This window comes from Balaenoptera musculus, chromosome 4 (genome assembly GCF_009873245.2).
Source record: "Balaenoptera musculus isolate JJ_BM4_2016_0621 chromosome 4, mBalMus1.pri.v3, whole genome shotgun sequence".
NCBI classification, from domain to species: Eukaryota; Metazoa; Chordata; class Mammalia; order Artiodactyla; family Balaenopteridae; genus Balaenoptera; species Balaenoptera musculus.
The window spans coordinates 34,888,037-34,909,495 of NC_045788.1; the positions used below are offsets into that span (position 1 = coordinate 34,888,037).

The 21,459-nt window shown below is 40.4% G+C and overlaps 1 protein-coding gene across 5 annotated transcripts in view; it reads left to right on the forward strand.

Annotated features, from left to right (window-relative positions):
* MME (membrane metalloendopeptidase) overlaps positions 1 to 21,459 on the forward strand; it is a 91,186-nt gene that overhangs the window by 13,184 nt on the left and 56,543 nt on the right. For all 5 annotated transcript variants that reach the window (XM_036851267.1, XM_036851270.1, XM_036851269.1 and 2 more), the window contains exons 4-6: positions 19,975 to 20,136; positions 21,105 to 21,185; positions 21,272 to 21,367. In XM_036851267.1, the coding sequence (XP_036707162.1) occupies positions 19,975 to 20,136; positions 21,105 to 21,185; positions 21,272 to 21,367 (339 nt within the window). The remainder of the gene's footprint in view (positions 1 to 19,974; positions 20,137 to 21,104; positions 21,186 to 21,271; positions 21,368 to 21,459) is intronic.

The window sequence follows — 21,459 nt, forward strand, 5'->3', positions numbered from 1 at the left end:
GAATTTTTCTAAATTGGATTGTGGTGATCGTTGCACAGCTGTATAAATGTATTAAAAGTCATTGGGTGAATTTTATGGTAGGCGGATAAAAAGCAACAAAATCACCCTTATCCCTTTTTTTCCCATCGCTCCAGTGTCCATTTGTAAGTAATTATCTTCTGTTTTGATCTTATGCTTGTTATTGTAATTAAATGTTGAGTCCGTTGATTCCTATTTCCACAATTCAAAGTGATTATGTGTAGTTTTCAGTGCCTACCAAGTCACTAAATAACAAGCTTCTCAGTTTGAGTGAGTACCTATTATTTGATCATATTAGTGTTATATTGATGAAAAGTCTGTGGAAATTGTAAATCAACTAGGAAGTTGAAATTATTTCGGAATTAGACATTGGAAGCATTGTTTGCATGTGCTGGAGTTTCACTTTCAGAGGAAGTGAGAGATATATGTGGTATGGTAGGGCCAGGTGGACCCATCATCTCTAAATCAAAGGCAGAATACTGGGTCTACCACAAAGTAGTTACTGGGGATTATCATGCTTCTGGGAAAATGTGTTGGTTTTTCATAAGGGTTCTATGAAATTTTTCACCTTGACTATGAGTGTGTCAAGAGATTTGTTTTTAACCTATAATTATAATCTTTGTATACACTTGATTCATTAGCATTATTCCTGCCCTCCTCTTTCTTTCTCAGCTAATGTATTTGATTTTATTTCCTGTATCCCTGTAAGGCCACTTTGAATTCTTTTATGAACAATGTAGGTTAATAATTAGATGACTAGAATATAGATAAATTCCAACAATAGATATGTGCAGGAGCAAGGCTGTTAAATAGTAAACTTTATTTCAAAGAGATGCAAGTGTTATGAATAATTAAGGCACAATCTTTTGAAAGATTACAGCTTTTTTTTCCACTAAGCCAACAGCATGGTAGAACTAAGATGTAAGTTCAGGCCACATCCTGTGTTGTTAGTATGCGATCTTAATTAAGTCAGTTTAGCTCTCTGCATTTCATTTTCCTTATCTACAAAATTGAAATTAAAAGTGTCTTATTTTACAGAGAAACAGCAAAGATTAATGACAGCCTATTTCACGTTATGCATCCTTCAAGGAGATGCACCACAGGTATAATGCACAGATATAGCCCATCTAATGTGTTCTTTCATGAAAGTTACAGATGCGCTATTTAAAGCTATTTATTGAGAAAAAAAAAAGCGATTTAGTGAGAATCAAAAGAAGGCAGTCAATATATTTTTTAAGTGGAAGGTGTAGCCAAAAATAGAGAGAGGGTAGGGGGTGGAGGGAGAGAGAGAGAGAGAGAGAGAGAGAGAGAGAGTAGTACATTTTAGATAGTCTCGGGTAAAAATGTGTCATCTCTTATTAACATTTTCCTTGACTACTGTGCTCTATCTTAGCACAGGGAGTGACAGTTCAGCCTGTGAATGAACTGTAAAATGAACACAATCAGAAACGGGCACTTGGATCCATGTTTCCTGTAAAGCAAAACGCTTTTTTTTGTTTGTTTTCTGTAAAGCCAGTCAAGCACAACTTGATTTGAACACGTAGCTATTCTGTGCTCAACCTTGCAGACATTCACTGTTAGCCCTTCCCTCCCCAGTGATTAACCCCTAAAAGTAAATAAGCCAGAGGCCTGTGGTAAGAGGAGAATAACTAGATTCTTGTTATTCAAAGCGTGGTCTACTGTACCATCAGCACCAGCTGGGAACTTGCAAAAATGCAAATTCTCAGGCCCCACCTCAGACCTATTGAATCTGCAGCTGCATTTTTAGTAAAGTCCCCAGGAGAGGAGAGTGCACAGTAAAGTTTGAGAAGCGCCGAAGACTAGTGATTCCCAACTGTGGCTGCTTATTAGGATAATTGGGGAAGCTTTTAAAATATACCCATGCCAGACCTCCCTCCTCTCTGACACGCAGAGTTCCAATTCCTTCAGCGGAGTGGTCTCTGATAAGTGTTGGGGGAAAGGAATTTAAGTAAATAAATTGACATTAAGATATGTAGGAATTCCCTGGACATTTGCATTTTTAAAAGAAGGTATATGTTAACCAACTGGTTGCTTTAACAGGTGCAATTTCAGACTGTGCTGCTCAGTAAAAACTAAGTCAGAGCGGAAGGTCACTAGGCCTGTTTTTCTACTAATAATGGAGAAGCTGAACCTGGACTGTCCCCCTGAATTTCCCCAGTAGAAAGCGGGCACGGATGTTTTCATAGAGAACAATGTCTTTCCTCATCCATTCATCTATTCCTTCGATCATTTTTTTATATTTCTCAAAATCATTAATTGTGCACCTTCTAAACATTGAGCACTTTTCTAGACACTGGGAGTATGAACTAAGATAAACCCTGCCCTCAGGAAAGTGACAGTCTGGTCAGCATGACAGACCAATAAACAAAATTACCATACGGTTTGGGTAAGTGCTAAGGCAGAGAGAAGCAGTGTGCTACAGGCACTCTGAGAACAGGGTGCCTAAACCACATCAGTCATTATAGATTGGCAGCTAGAGTGATTGTAACTAACAGGGCCAGGAAAGCATTTGCAAGAGGAAATGTCGCCTGCTAGTTCAGAAGGCCACTCAGAGGTTGCCAGGCCAGTGGAGCAGAGGGCAGCATGTGCCCAGGCTGGATGCAAGACGCATGCAAAGGCTGGGTGAGTGTAGGACCTGCAAGTGGTTCATGATGGCTGGAGTGTAATGCGAAATGCGCTGGGTTATAATTCCTCTTCAAGTCTATAGAAAATGAATAAATATGTTATGGGGAGCATCTAAAGGATTTTAAGCAGAGGTGGGGCGTATTCAAGCTTGCCTGCTGGCTAGCGCAGACTTGGTGAAGTGGAGACAAAGATTTACCCACACAAGGGAATACTATTTCTGGGTCCCGGGTATGAGGGAGAGCTTAGCAAGGTTGAAGAACTGGAAGAATGGCTATAGGGCTGAGTCACAGCGGGCATGAATGTGGATGTGAGGGGGGGTGAGAAGGGTGTTTGAGTGCTGGCACAAGAGCTAGGCAGAAACTGAATCTTGCAGTCTGTGGTAAAGTGTTTGAGCCTTCCTAATAGCAATGGGAAGTTACAGAAGGAAGGGTTTTCAGTGAAACATGACTTGATCAGAATTGTTGAGAAGGATCACTGACTGTACCTAAAGAATGACTCTGGGCAAGGAATTGGGCTACTGCGCACTTAATCTGGATGAGAGCTAATGGTTGCCTGGATTTGATGGTAACAGGGTGGAGAGAATAGATGGATCTGAGAAATATTTAGGAGGTAGAGTTTATAAGACATAGTGTTTATGTAAATATGTGAGGTTGTGAAAAAGAAGTGAGTGAAATGTAACTCAAGTTTCTGGCTTGAGAAACTAGGTGGTAAGTGTTGCCAGTCACTGAGCCAGGGAACACAGAGGAAGAGCTGGTTGGATAATAGGCTGGGGCCCATGCAGCGAAAAGTTCCCTTTGAGACAGTGTAGATTTGAGATACTGGTGAGTCTTCTGTGTGGCGAAGTTCAGGAAAGTCAAGGTTGGAGACAAGGATTCAGGAGTCATCAGCGTAGGGGTGAGGTGGTTGAGATTTCCCAGGAAGGAATGGAGATTTTTAAAAAGGAACTGAAGAGGAGTAGGCAAGGAGGTACAAGGAAAATCAGTAAAGTGTAAAATCACTGAAGCAAGAGTTAGAGAGTATGTTAAAAATCAGAGTCTGATCACTGAAGTTAAATGCAGCTGAGAGGTTGAGTAGGACAAGAAATGAAGGCAGAAAGGAAGAGGTTGGAGATTCCAATGGAAGATGGGAAAGTTGATGGATCTTGTTCCTGGGGATGTAAGAGAGGATATATCCAGAGAAAAGATGGCAGGACCACTCTTAAACAGAGGAGGACCCCCTCTTCCTCTCTTACCAGGGGGAAAGCAGCAGTGATAGTGTGCATGCAAGTACGGTTAGAGGCTGAGAAGGACGGGAAGCCATGTGGCTCAGCATCCAGTTACTTCAGTTTTCTCTGTGTGAGAGGAAGTAAGGGTATTGAAGGCTGGAAAGGGCCAGTGTATGGAGTGGGAGGGAAGGCTAAGCAGGACCACGTAGAAGGGCTGTGCACAGAACTGATGGCCCTGTTGAAGCTGAAGGCCATAATTTGAAATGGCATTAAACCAGGAAGTTATGGGGTTTTCCTAGCCTCACAGGTAATATCTTCCACAGATATTTACTGAGTACTGTTCTAGTTGCTGCAGATGCAGAAGTGAACAACACAAAGTCCCTGCTCATAAGGAGCTTGCAATAAAAAAGTCGATCAATACATCTGTAAAAAACATTCTTAAATATCTTAGCCTAGAGTTGGAAGGGAAAAGGTAGGCAGCTGGGAAGATTCAGGGTAGGCTCATTTGCAGGGGCGAGGGAATGAAATACTTTGCTGGGTTGATGGTTTAAATGATGACACCACAGGATGTAGGCTGGATAGAAGGTAAAAGAAAGACAAAGGAAGAACAGGGTGAGCATGAAGTGAGAATTCTCAGTAAAGTAGAAGAGCAGGTGCAGAGGGAATAAAGAAATGAAAGAACTTCTAAGGATGGGAAGGCCAAAGTGTAGGTTACTCAAGTTGAAGATTTCAAAGGTAGAACTATTCTTGGTGATAGCAACATTAGGACCATGAAAATGCAGGTACAGATGTGGAATGGAGGTGAAGGTCATGAGAGTTTCTAAGGTTAAGAAATTCTTAAGCCAGAGAGTAGCAGAGATTGTCCACATAGTCCCTGATGTTACTTGGGAAGATGGTAGAACATTTGTGGAAGGGAAGACTGCGCGAGGTGTTGAGTCTTCAATAAACAAAGATGAATGTCTAGGAAGTTAGTGGATGACAGAGATAAAGTAGATGAGGTGGGTGGGGATGGTCAGCTGGCAGAAGCCTAAATAAACACAGTGGAGAGGAATGATTTGGAGGCTGCATAGAGTGATAGAAGAAGACTGGTTTTGTTTTTCAGTGTGCAGAGTGCTGGGGGAGAGAGAGCTTCAGGGGAGAGGGTTTCCCTTAAATCAGAGAGCTGAAGGGAGTATCCATGAGTAGGCTCAGGGCTTAATAAATCATGCCTTCTTGCCCAAGATGACTCAGAAACGCTCTTCTAATCCTGTTTCCTCATACAACCCAAAGCCCTTTCTTTCATTCTCTAGAGGTAGGTTTGTAGGAGATACCCTTCTGAATGGAGGGAAATGTTTGCTGACAAGAGTCAGGTTCTAGAATCATAGTATGTGCCACCCGATCTAGAAATTAGTCCACACGGGGTAGGGTTTTCGACTTCTTTGTTGTCACATGTGATAATATCACTCCAGTGGATCAACAGCAGCCGGTAAAAGGAGACCCTGGAGGGCTGCTTGTCTGGCATGTTGTGCGGGAACTCCGTTTGATGGAATTAGAATTACTCATGAATTCATTTTTATTTATTTTTTCACCAACCTAGATAAAAACTCCAAGTGAATCAGTGAGTTCTTATCTCAAAACAAAATGTTTGTTTAAACATTTTTCAGAGGCACGATCTTCCTTCAAAATTAAAAGAAAAAAAAAATGTCCAAACCGAATTATCACATTTCAGATACCACATGTCTTTTTAAAAAAACTTTTCAATCCAGAGAAGTCTGACAGTAGGTACCTTAGCTTGAAACTAATAAAAAGCACAGCACAGACTAAAGGATTAGGAAGTCAAACTGAAATCAATTAGCAGGTAACCAGTAGCCAGCAGTGTATCTGTTTCTTTGTGCTTGATGCTTAAAGCAAAAACAAGCAAGCCAACTATAAAATGGTGAAGATGGCTTAGGCCATATCTTTTAAGTAGTTCCCTTTGTTAATCAAGGCTTTCTTGAACTTCCAAGAAATTCTTATTTAAAGAACTCCCAAATCATTAAAGACTTATAATAAGATGTGCTTGAGGATCTAGTAGTTATTTAAAAATACTTCCAGGAAAGAAAGTTTTTGTAAAATCTAGGGGCTTAATTTTCTGGTATGATGAAATTAATTGAGTGAAATTAGGATGTTTCTGATACCTCTGCCAGTCTGAAGCCAAAATGAATTCATTATCCCTGAACACATGTATATAGCAATTAATGATTTCACTAACTTAGAAGCAAAGAAACAAAGTATTAATAATTGTATTTGTTCAGAAAAATAATTTAATTATATTTAAGTGAATCAAATAAAAAAGCAATATATGAAAAGTCATTAACTGAACAGAATATTTCTCAAAGCCCTGTGTATATAATATTCTGTAGCAAGGAAATGACAATGTGTGAGAAGAAATGGCACAAGTGAAACCTTGAAAGTCCCGTTAAACTCGTATCCATGCAAATATGAATCTTTAAAAGAGAATATAAGTTAGCAGCTATAGATGCTATGAAACTTTACATGATGTATTTCAACAACTATGTAATAAAATTAAAACAAAGAAAAGAAGTGGGAAGATTTGCAAAGCTGACAAACTGGTTGAGTTCCATGAAGGCCCTTGTTGCAGGATCAGCCCCATTCCAGGCCCAGGCCCTTACTAAGAGCAAGGTCAGCGACTCTGGCTCCATCTCCAGTCAGTCTCACGTCTGGTGAGCTGCCTCTGACCCCAGCTCTAGTGAGTGGGTTCCTACCTTGTCCCTTGGGACCTCACTTCTGGCTCATTCCCTAGCTATGGAAATTGAGTTTCTGCTTTTTCTTCCCTGTCTTCTGGGACTGAAACCCAGCTTAGTTCTTAACCTCATTGCCTTTTCTTAAAAATAAATTTATTTATTTTTATCTTTGGCTGCGTTGGGTCTTCGTTGCTGCACGCGGGCTTTCTCTAGTTGCGGTGCGCGGGCTTCAGTAGTTGTGGCACACGGGCCCAGTAGTTGTGGCTCGCGGGCTCTAGAGTGCAGGCTCAGTAGTTGTGGCGCGTGGGCTCAGTTGCTTTGCGGCATGCGGGATCTTCCTGGACCAGGGCTCGAACCCGTGTCCCCTGTGTTGGCAGGCAGATTCTTAACCACTGCGCCACCAGGGAAGCCGTCATTGCCTTTTGCCTGAAGAACTTTCTTGGATCACCACACACCGTCTGCTGGGTAGAGCTCCCTCATCACAGCTGCCTGCTGCTCCTTGCCCCTGTGTAGCTTCTCTCCACTGCTCTTAGCCAGGAACTTCCTCTGTCGCTGATTCCTTGTAGTCTATCTAAAATAGGATTCAGTCTCACTGGATTGGCTCAGACTACTTCTACCTGAGCCCAGTTTATGTACATGACACACATTTTATATGGAAGAAAAATGTTTCTTCATTTGCTGAGGAAGAAACGACTCACTAATGTTGTATGCCAACACAGAAAGCCAAGGATCCGGCTTTTCCCTCAACCATCAGCCAACCACACCTATTAATTTTAAAAACTTAAGGAGGGAGGAATCAGTTTTTTGTCTTCTTTTATTTAAATATAAGAAAATCTAATTAAGTGTTGAAAGTTCAAAATTTTTCAGATACTGCCTATCTGACTTTAAATGAACAATAAAAGCCATTTTTATTCGAGTGTAGTAACAGGCAAAAGAAACGAGTATCAAAATATTTTAAGATCTGATAAAGTAAAAGTATGGCTTTTAAATAACAGGTGGTGATAATTTCCTAACAGAAGACTTAATTGAGAATGAAGGATTCTTTTGCAGTGTCTGTTATGAACTAGTCATTGTGCAAGGTGTTGGAATTAGAATCGTTGCTGTGGGTAAAGGGTGTACCTATAATTATCATTGTTTTTATATTCTGTGGATTACCTGGAAATATACTTTGAGTTATTTCTTAGAAACTGCACATCTCATACTGATAACTTATTTCATGGTTGATGGTCTAAGGCTCCATCTCTCACCTAGCCATACAGTCATACAAATGATGCCATGATGTATGAACCTTACAGAAGAGGTCGTCCAGCAGCTTAACATCTGCAATCCACGAGAACTCTGTCTAGATTCATGGGGAGACCTTGTCCAAGCTAGGGCTCCTGAAAGCCTAAGTTGACTTGGCAAGGGCATGTGTTGAAGAGATGATTTGGAACTTTTTGACCAGCCATACAGATAGATTGAGGATGAAAGGACCCGCTTCTATTAGATGCCCAAGATAAGGACTTCTAGGACAAGGCTGGCTGTTTCCTGCAAGTTCAGCAAGAGTAAATCTTTCTTCCCATGATCAGTTCTCTTTCCTAAACCGGACAGGGTGACAAAGGCCAAGCCCCTGACTATTAGTTCCCACAGGTCTCTTTCCACCAATCAAAGACAGGTAGGGTTCCTCCTGGGATGCTGAGGCCCTGGGGATCTAGCTCTTCATTCTTTATCCATCCTGTATCCTTCCTTCTGAGAATGGCCTATCTTTCCACACTCACAGAGAGCCGCTCTACACTCCAGTCCTCTTTCGGTTGCCTCTTTTATCAAGGCTGTCACTCACCTTCTCTGCCTGGACCACAACTCTGTTCCTGACTCAAATATCTGTTGAATGAATGAAGGAATGAAATGCCTTCCCTCTTCCATCTTTGCCTAGCTAACTCTTTCGCTCCCAGCACATCCTATATGCTTACCCATAACTCACGTCTCACTTGTAGTTAGTTGTCCAATGTCTAGTTTTGCCCCCTGTAATAACTATTTCTATCTTACTTATCAGTCTGTTTCCAGCAGCTAGGAAGGTGCATGGCACATAGTAAGTTGTCAATAAATATTGGTTGCATAAATGAATATTTTATTTATTTTTTATATTTATTCTGTCAGGTTCCTTATCTTGGTCACAAAACCAATGTTGTCTAGGCAAGGTGTTTGTTAGGGCACCTGATACACAAATACAGCAGCAAAGAAGTGGTCTCATTCTGGCTTTGTCCCACATATGTAAATCAGATTTCTCAGTTCTGTATCTCCCTGTCAAATATCCTGAGTTTAGCCCTTTTCTGTCTGATCTATCTCCTTTACTAGCAGTAAAGTCAATTACTCTCTTCCTTGGTTGTTTAATTTACCTAGTTAATTCTACCCTCCTAAGCTAGAACTGGGTCAACAAGGAAACAGTTTCTGTATGCATTTCTCTTTCCCACTATTTTCCTGTTTCAGGGAGATTTTTCAACTCATTTCCTACTCAGGTAAGCATTTCCAGCTCCTTGTGACCAAAATCTCCACTAGTCTGGCCTTTCTTTTCCAATTCCAGTTCTCTCAGAGCCTCTTCCTTCTCAGTAACTCATCTCTGCTCTCCTTTAATGAGGCCCTGTGCTCGCCTTCTCTTGAATGTCTCTATTTGGCTAAGTGCTGCTGGTTTTTGATCATCGTCCTCGAAGTTTCCTCTATCCCAGGTTGCTTCACTCATAGTACGCTCATTCAGACTCCTGGTCAGCTCACACATACACGCATAATAAGCCTATTTATAGACGCACACTGCAAGTGACTCCTTACCTCTAAGTTACAGAAAATAGGAGCTTTACTTGTCAACTGAATACTACATAAGTTCAGGAATTGGAAATGAGAACAGAGCATAACAACCCTTCATTTCTAGATATAGTTACATTATAGGAGTTCATATGCATCATGAAGAAACAGTCTTGTGTCAGAGGAAGCCCTGCAAATTCTGTGAGGGCAGGGATTATATCTGTTTATTCACCATGACATATAATCAGATCCCAATAGTGTCAGACATGTAGGGGTACTCAAAAATAGTTGTTGAAATGAAATGAAAAGTTTCAGAGTCTTTTCATGGTCCACAAGGAAAAAAGTCTTTTTTGGAGAAGGCAAATGATTTAGCATAATCCTCTGAGTCTTCTATAATAGAACAGAGATACGTATTCATTAAAAAAATATGAACATGTGGAGCCTAATACCACCTTGTGTCAGCTAAATGCCTAGTTTGTTAATACATACTAAATTTCATAGTGCCCACTGGAGAAGAGTTTTTTTTTTTTACAGTTTTGACTTCGCTTTAAGTAGCATTCTACAGCACCAGTGACCCAGCTGATCCTTTTGCTGTGATCTTTTTGTACCACTCCCTAACCAAAACTGATGCAAAGGCAGAACGTTTTGAGTTACTCTCAGTAATTACATATTACTGAAGTTGGACTGATCATTTTTGTTCAACAGTGTGATCCAAAATAGCAAAATGTTTAAATGGGAGAAACATGGGTATGTAATTTCATTGCTTCCTCTTCAGAAACATCCACCAGTGTCCAGGAAGCTTGGGATCTAACTGATGAGAGTTACTTAGGGAACAGTGTAGCCTTTTCATAACCTTCTATATCTTTCCTTAAAAAAGGAACATTATTATTCATTAACATTATAATCAACACAAAGCCTTGATAACTTATTTTAAGTGATATATTGTATTTAAATTGCAGTATAATCTCTAATAGTTTTTTGCCAGCAAAGACTCTTTTTGGATTTAAAATGCAAATTGGACTTGAAAAAGAAAATTTATTTTTAGACTTACAGCACTTTAACTTAACTGTAACACAGTTTCAGGGCTTCCATTTGTTAACAGAATGTTTTTGGTTGTGAATTTTGGAGGAATCCCTACTGGAAAATTATTGACTGTCCTCTCTTGGCTGTGAGCCATTCATTTAAATGGGCTATGAGATAAGGCTGAAGAATTTCACTAATTTGGGGAGAGCCAACTAAGGATTATTACTGTAGGTCCATTAGACTTGAGATTTCTGTAATTATCTCAGCAAGTTCTAAAAATCTAGGGTCAGACGAGGTGAAAAAGTTTATGTAGCTATGCTCATGTTATGGAGCAATAAAATCTTAATTGGGCATCAGAAAGACAGTGATTGCTACATAATTTAATTTGGATTCTCTCTCTCTGTGGAGCTTCCAAAATTTTGTTAATGCTATTTGGAGTTACAGAAGGATGATACTGTAGAAAAACATCAGTTTAAAATTAGACCTAGGCTCTATCTAAAGTCATATTGGTGGCTTTGGGCATGTAACCACTCTATGCCTAGGTTTCCTTAAAACAGAGGTAACATGTCCTATTTATAGAGCAATGGGAAGATATTACAAGGAAGAAATATAATTAAAACCAGAGAAGCAGTTTAACATCATAGTTAAGAGCCCAGGCTTTGGCCACCAGACTGCTTGAGGATAAACTTCAGTTTTGCTACTTACCAACTGTGTGACTTTGGGTACAGATTCCTTACCATCAATTTCTATAGCTCGAAAGTGGGGACAAAAATATTGTTACCGTATACAGTTAAATGAGAAAAAGTGTCAAGGAATTTAGAAAATTGACTCGCATGAAGTAAGCACTTGGTGCCTGACACAGGTCAAACATTGACTTTTTATTATTATTATGACATGAGCATCTTTGGCTGAACCCTAATGAAAATCCTGTAGTTTACATTTTGCCTGTAAATCTGACAGTGAGTTTATCTGTAAATCTGATAGCAACTGGATTCCAGGTTAACTATGTATAGCTTGTGCCTGTGTGTATGTGGGTGTGAGTGTGCGTTTGTGCCTATGCATTCAAGGTAAATTGGTCACATGTGTACATGAAATACAATTATAAACTACTCGTCAAGCTAAAACACAAAAAATAGTTCTCCTTTCCTGAGAATTGCAGCTCTACAGAAAAAATTCACTATCTTGGAACTTCCCTCAAATCTACTTGTGTAAATCCACAGGTAATTTCTGAACAGTTGTATAGAGATGACTTTTCTTGGTGCTGACCAGTTGGACTAGTGCAAGACTTGACCTTGGCTTAGCTGGAACTTACCCAGTGGCTGACAGGGAGTGTTTGACTAAATGATTAACTAGCAGTCCTGATTACCTCCAGCATCGGGTGTTCCCTCCCGTTCTTCCCCCCAACCTTTCTACAACCAAGGTATCACAAAAGCAATTTGAAACAGGGATTTTGTTTAAAAGAGAGGATTGGATTTTGCAAGAATCCAGAATGTTTGTAAGGAAAACTGTTTGGTTTTATTAGTATTAGTTTGTGTGCTTGCTAATTTTCAGTCATTTTCTCTTTAGGGATGGTCCCCCAGATTCTAGTTTCCACATTGCTGCCTTCTGAATAGAGTCCTTTGTGACCCATTGTGATTACATTGCATTTTCCTTGTGTTCTTTCACAACGTTCTGACTCTGCCTTAATTTTGGTCAGGGGATGGTGGGAGGAGGGTGGCAGCAGGGGAATGAGGTCAGCAATACTTTCAGAATGTTGTCAAAGGAGATTTTTAAATTGTCAAAAATTGCCTAGTAAGTAATATCAAGCTTGGTATCTATTAATAAAGCAAACATTTAGGATAGGAGTTTTGGGTCAGAAATGAATGTCCTAAGGCCTTCACAGGAGCATTTGCTCCTGGGTGCCCCAGCATTTCTCTGACCTCTTCTGGACACTTCCATAACAGTCATAAGCCAGGCTGATGATTACAGTGATTTTTAAGATACCAAAATGAAAATGTTGTGTGAAAATGTTTTGGGAGCAAAAAACCAAGGGCATAGGCCGATTGGGAGAGAACAAGCTGAAAACAGTTTTGCTCGTAAAGGCTTCCTTAAACCTTACTTACACAGGGCAAGAACAATCAGTGAAGAAATTTTGCTACCAAGCCAGATATGTGGCATATATGTTATAAATAGATGCCTAGCCTATTTAAAATGTTCAACACCAAAATATATATTGACCAGGATTTTTTTAAAAATACAGTAGTAATTGAGAAAGAAGTGATTTGAAACCATTCCCACTTAATACTGTTGCTTGTTTTGCACATTTTCCTGGATATTTTTTAAAAGCCTCAAAGAAAAAATGGACAAAAGTGTAGTCAATCCTAATCACTTACAAATTTCCTATTTGCTAATTCACCTACTGGCTAAAATTTATTTGTTACCCCCAAATCAATACTCACGGTGCTTTCGAGGTCATTTACAGACATACACAGGTTGATGAAAGATTTCCATCACTCTGCACACGTGTACCCAGCTGAGGTCCAACAAGGAGATTGTAAACAAGGGTCCTTCTCTCAGTCTATTTAGTGCCATGTTTTTCACATATTCTGTGCTTTTTGTTAGTGATTTAACTGTTTAAAATGGCCCCCAAACCTAGTGCTGAAGTGCTGTCTAGTGTCCCTAAGTGCAAGAAGGCTGTGATGTGCCTTACAGAGAAAAGACATGTGTTGAATAAGCTTAATTCAGGTATGAGTTGTAGTGCTATTGGCTGTGACTTCAATGTTAATGAATGAATGATATATATTAAATCAGAAATTAAACAGAAACACACATAAAACAAGATTATGTATTGATCAGTTGATGAAAATACTGTGTGATCAGAGGCTCATAGGAACCTAACACTGTATTTTCCAAAGGTCAGTGATTCAGTATTTGTTAATTCAATGTTAGTGTTGACTTTAGAACAAAACCCCATCAAATAACGAGAATCAGCCCTATGCATAATTCCTGTTAATTCATTCGCATGGGAAAGCATCAGTGATCTACTAAGTAGGGATCCACATTAAATAAAATTAAACCCACAATTAAGTGCCAGCAGAGAGCTTCATGCTATCCAGTTTATTCATTTGCTGCTTGTGGCAATCATATTTATTTGAGATTTTCATTATTTTACTGAGAGTCTCCCCAGGATTACTCGACACATGCAGAAATCTCTTTAAAACACACATGAACATTCACACACACAGGACCAGAAAAGTAGCCTCTATGGAATGTACATGTATAAACATAGAAATATTTCTTGTGTATAGTGCCTAAAATTCTATTTTCAGTTAGCAAGCTATTGATGCTGTTGGAAAGCATGGCATATAGATAAGAAAGGGGGATCATGTGACATTGGAAGCCATTGGCATTCAAAGACAGACCAAGGATTGCCCCTTCTTGAGGTAGACATGTAGCAGGTTTCCAGTGTATCTGGAATTCTGCCATGTCTAATCATGTCTGGCAATGAGTAGAGTGGTTGTGTCTCTGGTCTGTTGCCTGAGAGGGCCAGGAGCCTCCTCAGAGAGAGCTCATCTCAGAGGAATAAAAAGTCAAGCTCAACAAAAATGTCCCTTGAATAAAGCCTTTCCCATCAGAGAAGTGATTCCGAATATAGTTTAGCTTTTGCTGTTGCAGTCTTCCCCCAAACCAGGCCCATTGGTCCTTGTGGTTCTTGGGAGAGGGAGGCATGGAGATAAAATCTAAGAGAGCTCTTCACCTGGAGGCACCATGAGCCCTCCTCGGAACTCCTCTAGGACAATGATGATGGAAGAGAGGCATTCTCCCTGTATCACACGGCTCCCACCCCAGAGGTTATGGATGGGGTCTGGGGCAGGAGGTCATGGAGGTAAAGCCAGTATAGAGAGTGGAGACCTGAGGAGAGTGGATTTGTACAGGAGACACATGTGTGGCTCCCTGCCATCCTGTGCCAGGGACTCAGAAGGGACAATTGTACTTAGAAATATGGGTTGTCATGACATGGGCCCATTTGTACTTACAGACTGGAAAGGCAAGAAGAAACAGGCCTGATTCATCTAAGTATGGGACCATCTTTACTTCCTGATCTTAGATTCCCTTGTTTTCATCTTCCATGTTTCTCTATTGTCTAATCTGATAGTTCTCCCCTGGATGGACATTAGAATCACTCAGGAAGCCTTAAAAAATGCCTGGACCACCTCAAAGATTCTGATTTAATTGATCAGGGATCTGTCCTTGGCATCTGTATGTTTAAAGGCTTCTAAGGTGATTCATATGGTTAGCCAGGGTTGAAAAATACTGCTGTACAACGTATCACTGAGAATTTTCACCCTCCGTCATCCATCCTGTTCTATCCAGAGGAAGGTTAGGCAAGAACCCTGCTACGTGTCCACCTCAAGAAGATGCACTTCGGGGTGTGCCTTTGAGTACGAAAGGCCTCCATGCCGCTTTCCTGTCTGTTTGCCCCACTGTGAAGAATTCATCTGTTTTTTACCCTTTCTTCCCGGCTACAGACTCCAAATTCTCCAAATTCTGGAGACTCCAGATTCTGATGCTTTCTCCTTCCTTGGACTCAGCACTCGTTGCTGGTGATAAGGCTGACACTGAGGAGGGAGGGACGCTGTGGCGACAGAAAGGCAGGGAGCAGACAAAGTAAAGAAGGGGGCATGGCAAGGGGAGAATAAAGGCTAATTGGGAAGGAGTGGAGGAGGAGAAAGCGCTGGAGCATGCTCTCTGCTTCTCACACACTCCCACCTGATGCAGCCAAAGTGTGGAGGGGAGAGGGTGAGCTTGGGGCCACACACACCTAAGTGCGAGTCCTGGGTCTCCATCATTTACTAGCTGCTTGATCTTGGGGAAGCTACTTATTCTTGTACAACAAAAAAGTGGGGAAGCTCAGGGATTCAAAACAAGTCTGCCTGATTTAAGCACTCCAAACATTTTCTCAGCTTATACAACATCTCCTAATCCATACCCTCACAATAGACCCTGGTAATGAATACAGTAATTAATAACATCCCAGACGGTAGTTGAGCTTGTTTTTAAATTCCTATGGTCAAATAAGTTGGGGAAATGTTACAAGAAGATTAGTTGGGAAAAGAATGGTGTGCCATTTATTATCAGCGTAGAACATTCAGAATTGTCATTCATAGGAAGTAAGCTCATTATTAATAGATTACTTTGCTTGTCTTTATGTGACTATTTTCTTAAATTAAAAATAAAGTTTTTTCTTATTGCAAAAGCAACACACGTTCATCTAATACAAATTGGAAAATAAAGATAAGCAAATAAAACAAAATTAAACACACTCATAATCCCTCCACCCAGGTATAACTGCTGTAAAGGCCTTTTAGACTTTCTTTGTTTTTATACAGATTTTCAAAAATCATAATATACACTTTCTTTCACTTTATAAACATCTGGTCAACAGCATTCCATGTCAATACATTGGCCTTTACTACATCACTTTTTATGTCTGCTTACTAAGGTGAAATAATTTTATTTGTTTTTAAACCACATTTGTTTACTCAGATGTCAGAAACCCACAGATAAGGAAACATCTGAAGAGCCCAAGTGTGGCTATGTGGAGAGGCTGAGTAATTCAACGTGCAAAATATAAAAACAATTATAACCAGTTTGACAGTGGTGCGTCTGTTTCCTGTGGCCCTTCTACCCATGAGTTTACCGCCGACTTCAAAGAAAAGTCAGCACAGAGGGGGTCCAGAGGATAAGGTGCAAAACGAGAATCAAACCCATGATAAGAGATTAAAGGAAGGTTGATCAAAGCCCCAGCATAAAAGTGCTAGCCCATGACTTGCCTTGGCCCATGGCCCCAAAATATTCATAAGAGCAGAGCTCTCTTTGAAGTGATTGGAAGCGCCTGTGCTCAGATGAGCTCTCTGGTCAAAGGGCCGTTTTAAAAGTGGCACAGAAGGGGTTGGCAGAGTTGCCTCTCCCTCTCTTGTCTGCACATCCCTCACAAATTGCTTGAACGCTGCTTCTTTGGTTTGTTGTCCAGATGTAAGTAGTGTAACTGGGTATCAAGTGAGCAATTCAACCTAAGAGGGAAAGGATCATCTTTTTCCGTTATGGGAGATGTGGGAAGTAGGGCTGCACGATCATGGCAGTGGATTTGCACTCATGAGCATGGAACTGCAGCCACTGCTCATCCTTTTCAGGTGAGGCAGGTGGTACTTCCAGAGAGGCATTGAGACTTGTTCATTACTCTCCCTGTTCATTCTACTTGCTCGTTCCTTGTTCGCTGCTCTCCCAAATAGGAGTTTATGGCTCTTTGTGGTGTTAGGACATAAACCACCCATTTCCTCAGAGAAGAGAAGAAAATAGAAGTGCCCCCAAAATGGCAGTTGCCTTTACAACATTCAGCTTACATTTTGTAAAGTATGTTAAAAGACAAGAGTTAGGGCTTCCCTGGTATCGCAGTGGTTGAGAATCTGCCTGCCAACGCAGGGGACACAGGTTCGAGCCCTGGTCTGGGAAGATCCCACATGCCGCGGAGCAACTAGGCCCATGAGCCACAACTACTGAGCCTGCGCGTCTGGAGCCTGTGCTCCACAACAAGAGAGGCCGCGATAGTGAGAGGCCTGCGCACCATGATGAAGAGTGGCCCCCGCTTACTGCAACTAGAGAAAGCCCTCGCACAGAAACGAAGACCCAACACAGCCAAAAATAAATAATAAATAAATTTTTTTTTTAAAAAGTAAAAATTAAAAAAAAAAAAAGACAAGAGTTATATAAAATTGCTAAAAATGTGTGCTTAGAATGTCTTTATGTAGCAGTTCTTTCAGGCTCCAATTTTCTGGTTTTTCACTTTACACGATAATCTTCTATTCTTTAGGGTCTTTATTTTTACTTCCCCTGTCATCAAATCTTCATTTCCTTCAAAGTGCAAGGGATTTGCATTTTCTCTCTACCTTTTTAAGGTCAATTTCTTAATCTTTACTTGAGGTTTCAAGTTAGAGTTTTTGCTGACAAGTCTTTACTGAGCACAACATTAGGCCCTGAGAGAAAACTGGAAAATGCATCTCCTCCTTTTCGGGAACCACAGTCCAGGTGAAGAAACAATGAATTTTCCAACAAAATAATGAATATGATGTCAGTCGATATGGGCTTTGTAAGGACGGTCCTTCGTGAAGAAGGAGAATTTGAACTGGGCCTTGAATATGCCTGAATTATGGTCAAAGTTACAGAAGCAGAGAACTGTAAGTTGTCTCATAGCAGAAAATGAATACATTCATTTAACTGGGGCAGATGCCTCACATTAGAAAGTAGTGAGAGAAGCTTCACTAGGTATATTAGGGTTAGAATGTGCTGTGAATCTGGATTTTATTATGAATGCAAGAGGATTATATTGAAGACTTTGGCGTGGAAAATGGCGTGCTGAAATGACAGGACAATGTGAATCTGACTGACACACAGGATGAATGGGGTGGGGAGAGACCTGGGGCCATAGTCTGGTTGAAAGGGCATGAATAGAGCCTGAGAGAGGAGGGCCCAAGAAAGAATAGAAACTGGGACCTGGAAGGATGGGATGGGCTCTGGAGGCTGTGAAATGCGAACTGGTCTGACCTGCAGGAGCTGGGGAGGGGGACGTGTAGGAGGAGGGAAGAAGAGGACTCACTGATGATTCAGTAATGTCATCACACATAAACTTAACTGCATGACTTTTACTGAAGTGCTAGGTGATGGGGTTACAAAGAGGTTAAGTTCATCAACGGAATGGCTAGGAAGACACAGTAGGTATTCACCTGAGAAATTCAAAGTAGCCTCATCTAAAGCCTCTTTTAAGACCGAGTGAGGCAGTGAGCTCTCAGGAGTTCAGAGAAAGAAATCTTCCCTAAAGTTTGGAGTCATGGGAGCTTCAGGAAGAGATGGGACATAAGCTGAACCTTGAATAGTGGGTAGAATTTGGAAAGAATGGGAGGAGGAGTTAAAAGGGTGGGGTGAGGGGGAGAGAAACAAAGGCACGAGGTAGAGAAGCACAGGAGTGTTTGTGACACGTGGAGTTAGCCCATCTGGCTGGAGCAGAGTTTGTATGAAAACTCAGAGAGGAAAAAAAAGATAAGGTAGAGACTTTTGATTAGCCAAGTTAAAGAGTTTGTAATTTAACCTGGGCAACGTCAAGCCACTGACATTTTTGAGCAAGGGAGTGGCCAGAGCAAAAGGGTATCTGGTGAAGTTTAATCTGTGAAAGATACGTGACATATGTATAAAATTAGGGAGATAATACTAGCAAGAGGAGTAGTTAGGTGACTTCTGGTCAGAAGGGATGAAGATGTAAGATAGGTTAACACTGATCATCTAAAGAGTATAGAAAAGAGGCAAAAGAGTTACTGATAAGCCCAAGGGAGAGCAAGAAACACAGAATTTTACTCGAGATTTCAAACATGGAAGGCTGTGATAACGATTGTGCTGTAGACCAAAGTATAAACGTCCAGAGAGGACTGGTTTGGAGGCAACCCAGAGAGTTTAGTCTTAAAGAGATGGAACCTGAGATGACAGCCAGGCAAACGTGTCCAGAAGCGGTTAGAAGCGGGGGCTTGAGGCTCAGCTGAAAGAGAGATTTACCATTCCAAGTTGGAAAAATCCACAGAGCTCAGCAGTCCTAAAAAGTGTTTAATTAACTTATTTATTCAGAAAGTGAAGTATTTTCAGAAGCTCATTTGAGAATTTATACCCTCTTGATGCAGATGAATTCTCAACTGCTCTTTTGTTTTCCTTGCGAAACAGTTCAACTTGTATGAGAAAGAACGTGGGGAGGGCAGTGGAAGGGTTTCCTCACTATTCCAGGTGTAGAAATTGTGGGCATTGAGCCTCCTGTAGGTAATATTCTTCTCTTCAGTGGTAATACTTTATGAAAATTTTACACATCTTTCTATCAATTGCCACACCCATCACAGTCAGTGTTTTGCACACTGTAAATACTCAGTGTTGGTTGATTTGCACTTTCATCATAAATCTCAAAGATAAAATAGTGGACATAAGAAAAACTAACAAGCTTACAGCTAATCTTATAATGACAGACTCTACATAGACAAATGGAGAGCGGATATCAATTTTGAATTGCAAAAATGTTGTAAGCGAAGTACGAGAAGCAATAACTGTAGTTTCAGATCTTTACTAAAATGATAAAATCCATTAACAATCCCACATGCCTTGGAGCCAGCCTCCCAGACATTCAAAGGTCACAGCACCTTGAAGAGCGGAGTCAACAGCCAAAGTTATCAGAGTGAAGAGTGACTCCAGGCCCAGGACGGATAAGGCAGACCTGCATTCACTTTTTCATCTGAGATAGGAACTAGCAAGAACCTCAGTTATTTAAAGGAGGGGGTGAGATACAGGATAGGAGGACCCAGACCTCTCAAGAATAAAACCAACCAACTACAGTAAAGGAAGGAGGACTATACACAGATAATATTCATCATTCTACCTGAATCCACAGTTACACAAGTAAAAAGAGGAGCATCAGTCTGGTTGACTAGATCATAAAGAAGCAATGTGTCTCTTTTTTCCCCTTCCAAACTTACAAAAATACACCCTTCATGTTATCTCATCCTTTCTGTGGTCTTTCAGCCGCTCGACTGATCCAGAACATGGATGCCGCTGCTGAGCCTTGTACAGACTTTTTCAAATACGCCTGCGGAGGCTGGTTGAAGCGCAACATCATTCCTGAGACCAGCTCCCGTTACAGTAACTTTGACATTCTAAGGGATGAATTAGAAGTCATTTTGAAAGGTTAGTAGTGGAGTTTGTGTCTGTGCATCAAAGATTTCTCTCTTAATATATCCATTTCTTAAGATACAGCTCTTAGCGATTACAGGGAGTATCGCAAAACATTAAAGTCGATAATCCCTCCAAGTTTTGGGGACCACCACTGAGTCACTCTGAGGGTGGTAGACGCTGAAATGGATATGTTGGCATCTCTTAGCATTCCTGCCTTCATTTGTAGGTACACACGATAAAGCTCTATTATCCCTGGAGATGGCATCTTTATGCCATTTTATTACAGAAGAAATTAAATTATTGCCAGTAAACACCACCTGCATGTTCTTTCTACCCTGGCCCTGTGTTGAGATCACTGTGAGATGTTACTGAGATTTACCTTCCCAGAGTAGGTATATCTGTTCTAACCCAGTTAAGACACTCTCCCTGGGAAGCTGAGAAAGCAGTGTCTAGTCCTTTACTATCCTCCATTCTCTGTTCTCCTCTTTTAGAAGTTACTTTGTAAAAAAAAATTTTGCTATTTTCTAATATCCAAACAAGAAGAACAGTACATTCATTTCATCTGGAGCATGAACAGTACAATCACACAAAGATAATTATTTTCCAACCATCAAGAAGACTATCATATTAAATTCCAAATTCCTCTGTAGTATTTGTTTTCTTTTTAATCTCAATTTCAAAAAAAGTAACTTCTCTATGGTAGAGCAGTACACATCACTGTTCCCCCCCCAAAAAAAAAAAAGCTAATCTAGTCAAAAAGACTTTCATCTAAGTTGGGTAATGAAACTAACTCCCAGTTCTGCACCAGGAATAATGATCTGGTGTAAGGGGTTTGGTTTTTCCTATAGGGTTTTGGAATGGGAGATGTGTGAACATATGTACAAAAGTTTTTTTTTTTTTACCAAACCTGCATTGAAAATGTTAATTGCAGCTGCAAATAAGCAATTATACTGATGTGTTTTATCAATACCCTATTTCAGATGTCCTTCAGGAACCCAAAACTGAAGATATAGTAGCAGTGCAGAAAGCAAAAACATTGTATAGATCTTGTGTAAATGAATGTAAGTGCTCTGTATTTTATTTTATTAGGAGTATGCCAAAATATGCATAGTCTTCATAATATATTTATATTCATTATTTTCAAAAGCTGCTATTGATAGCAGAGGCGGAGATCCTCTACTCAGACTGTTACCAGATATATATGATTGGCCAGTGGTGACAGAAAACTGGGAGCAAACATATGGTAAGGCAATTTTCCTTCTTTTAAAAAAAATTATTTCCATATAAAATCTGTTATTATTATAGTATCATATTAATGCACTAAAGCATCTAATG